Raw genomic sequence first — 1,615 nt, 5'->3', positions numbered from 1 at the left:
AGTAGAAAGAGTAGGTAAGGAAAGGGGCAGACGGCTTGCTGCTTTAACTACCAACAAATTACGGCACATTTCTGTAGCTCACATATTTGAAGATGAAGGACCTGAATCTCAGGAGCGGGACCACGCCTCCAAACATGCTCCTTTTGGTTCTCATCTATACATGTTCCCCCAGTTCTACAAGCTCCTCAAATGAGGACGCGGGCCCAGCAGTGAATGAACAGTTACCACTAACATAACATTCAGAGATGATACTGATCCCACTGCTTACAGAGGGAGTTTACAGACACCATCTTACTGCATCACATTCACTAAACTCTTTCACAGATGTTTGTAAAGCAGACTGAAAGGCTCGGCGCTTGATTTTTATATACCTGCAGTAGTGGGAGTGCAGTGTGGGTTTGTATTGTGTTGTGGTGTAATACAGCAATGCTCTGAAGGACAGATGAGACAGGCTACCTTTAGTCCACCAATGTCTGCAGCAGATCCAGGGTCCACTCCAGTAATGTATATGCCCAGTCCATACTCAGCACCACCCCTGATCATTAGACCCAGAGATCGACCTCCTTCCATGTTCAGGTTCACCTTTAGGAAAGACAGGATATTCAGATCAATCTGTGTTGTTAGTAAACAAAGACTTACAGAAGAAAAGTTTGGAGGCAGAATAGTCAGAATAATAAACAGAGTTTAAAGAAACGTTCTTTCCTTGGAATCAACACATGAACAGCTGTGGTCAGCCTTTATGAGCCGTGGCCATCAAAGCTGAATGGAGGACTCAAAGGCAGACAAAACCCAAACAGTAATAGCAGAGTTAAGATCTTTATTTGGCTAAAAGTAAGGATTTGTTCACTGGACTGATGGGAACCAGGCATGTTGTATAGAGAGCTTTGAGTACTCCGGGAGAGTAGAAAAGCGCTATAAAAGAATCAGTCCAATTATCATTTACCATGGATTCTGTTTCTGATTGGTAAGAGTTATTCACACCAGTGGCCTGCGAGAGGTCATCCTGCAGGGCTGTGGCGATGCTCATGCTGTTGTTCCTTGCACAAGGACGGTTTAGGTTCAGTAGGGTTCAGGTATCACCTCATACTAGGAGTAGAGACACTGACCCTAACCAAGCACGAAAAAAAGAGTCAGAAAAGAGAAAGGTGGGTAAAGTGTCAGTGGCTGCAACCTGCTAAACTATTTCAGGTTTTGAGGTTGTATCACTGTTGCCTCTGTAGTGCACCTGTTGTTAATTTCATTAACTCCAAAGCAGCTGAAACTGGTGAACACTTCCCTCTGCTACTGATCTGACTGGGTCACTATCCTGGAAGTTTAATTCACTTCATGCTTTACTTTGATTAAAAAGTGTTCTTTTATTTTAGCAAAAATATATATAGCACCAATTCAAAGCAGTCACCTCCAAGCACGTAATGTTGTACAGACTCTGCAATATTAGAAACAACAACTTTCCCACCCATCATTTCAATACAAGCTAAAACTATATTAAATAATTCAGATGACATTATCTTTCCTCCATTTTGCCCCCTGCTGGTGAGATACCTGATTTACTGGCAGTGGATAGTTTGAGTGCTCAGGTAGAAAAGCTTTATTTAAATGCCAGTCCATTCATCTT

At 42.4% G+C, this 1,615-nt stretch overlaps 1 protein-coding gene across 4 annotated transcripts in view; it reads right to left on the bottom strand.

The window, feature by feature from the left end:
* whrnb (whirlin b) overlaps positions 1-1,615 on the bottom strand; it is a 33,324-nt gene that overhangs the window by 27,756 nt on the left and 3,953 nt on the right. For all 4 annotated transcript variants that reach the window (XM_005733618.1, XM_005733619.1, XM_005733620.1 and 1 more), the window contains exon 2: positions 457-582. In XM_005733618.1, coding sequence (XP_005733675.1) covers positions 457-582 — 126 coding nt within the window. The remainder of the gene's footprint in view (positions 1-456; positions 583-1,615) is intronic.

Source organism: Pundamilia nyererei, unplaced genomic scaffold (assembly GCF_000239375.1).
Source record: "Pundamilia nyererei isolate P.nyererei 1_Seehausen unplaced genomic scaffold, PunNye1.0 scaffold00053, whole genome shotgun sequence".
NCBI classification, from domain to species: domain Eukaryota; kingdom Metazoa; phylum Chordata; class Actinopteri; order Cichliformes; family Cichlidae; genus Pundamilia; species Pundamilia nyererei.
The sequence above is the reverse complement of the archived record's forward strand: the minus strand, read 5'-3'. Positions and strand labels throughout refer to the sequence as shown.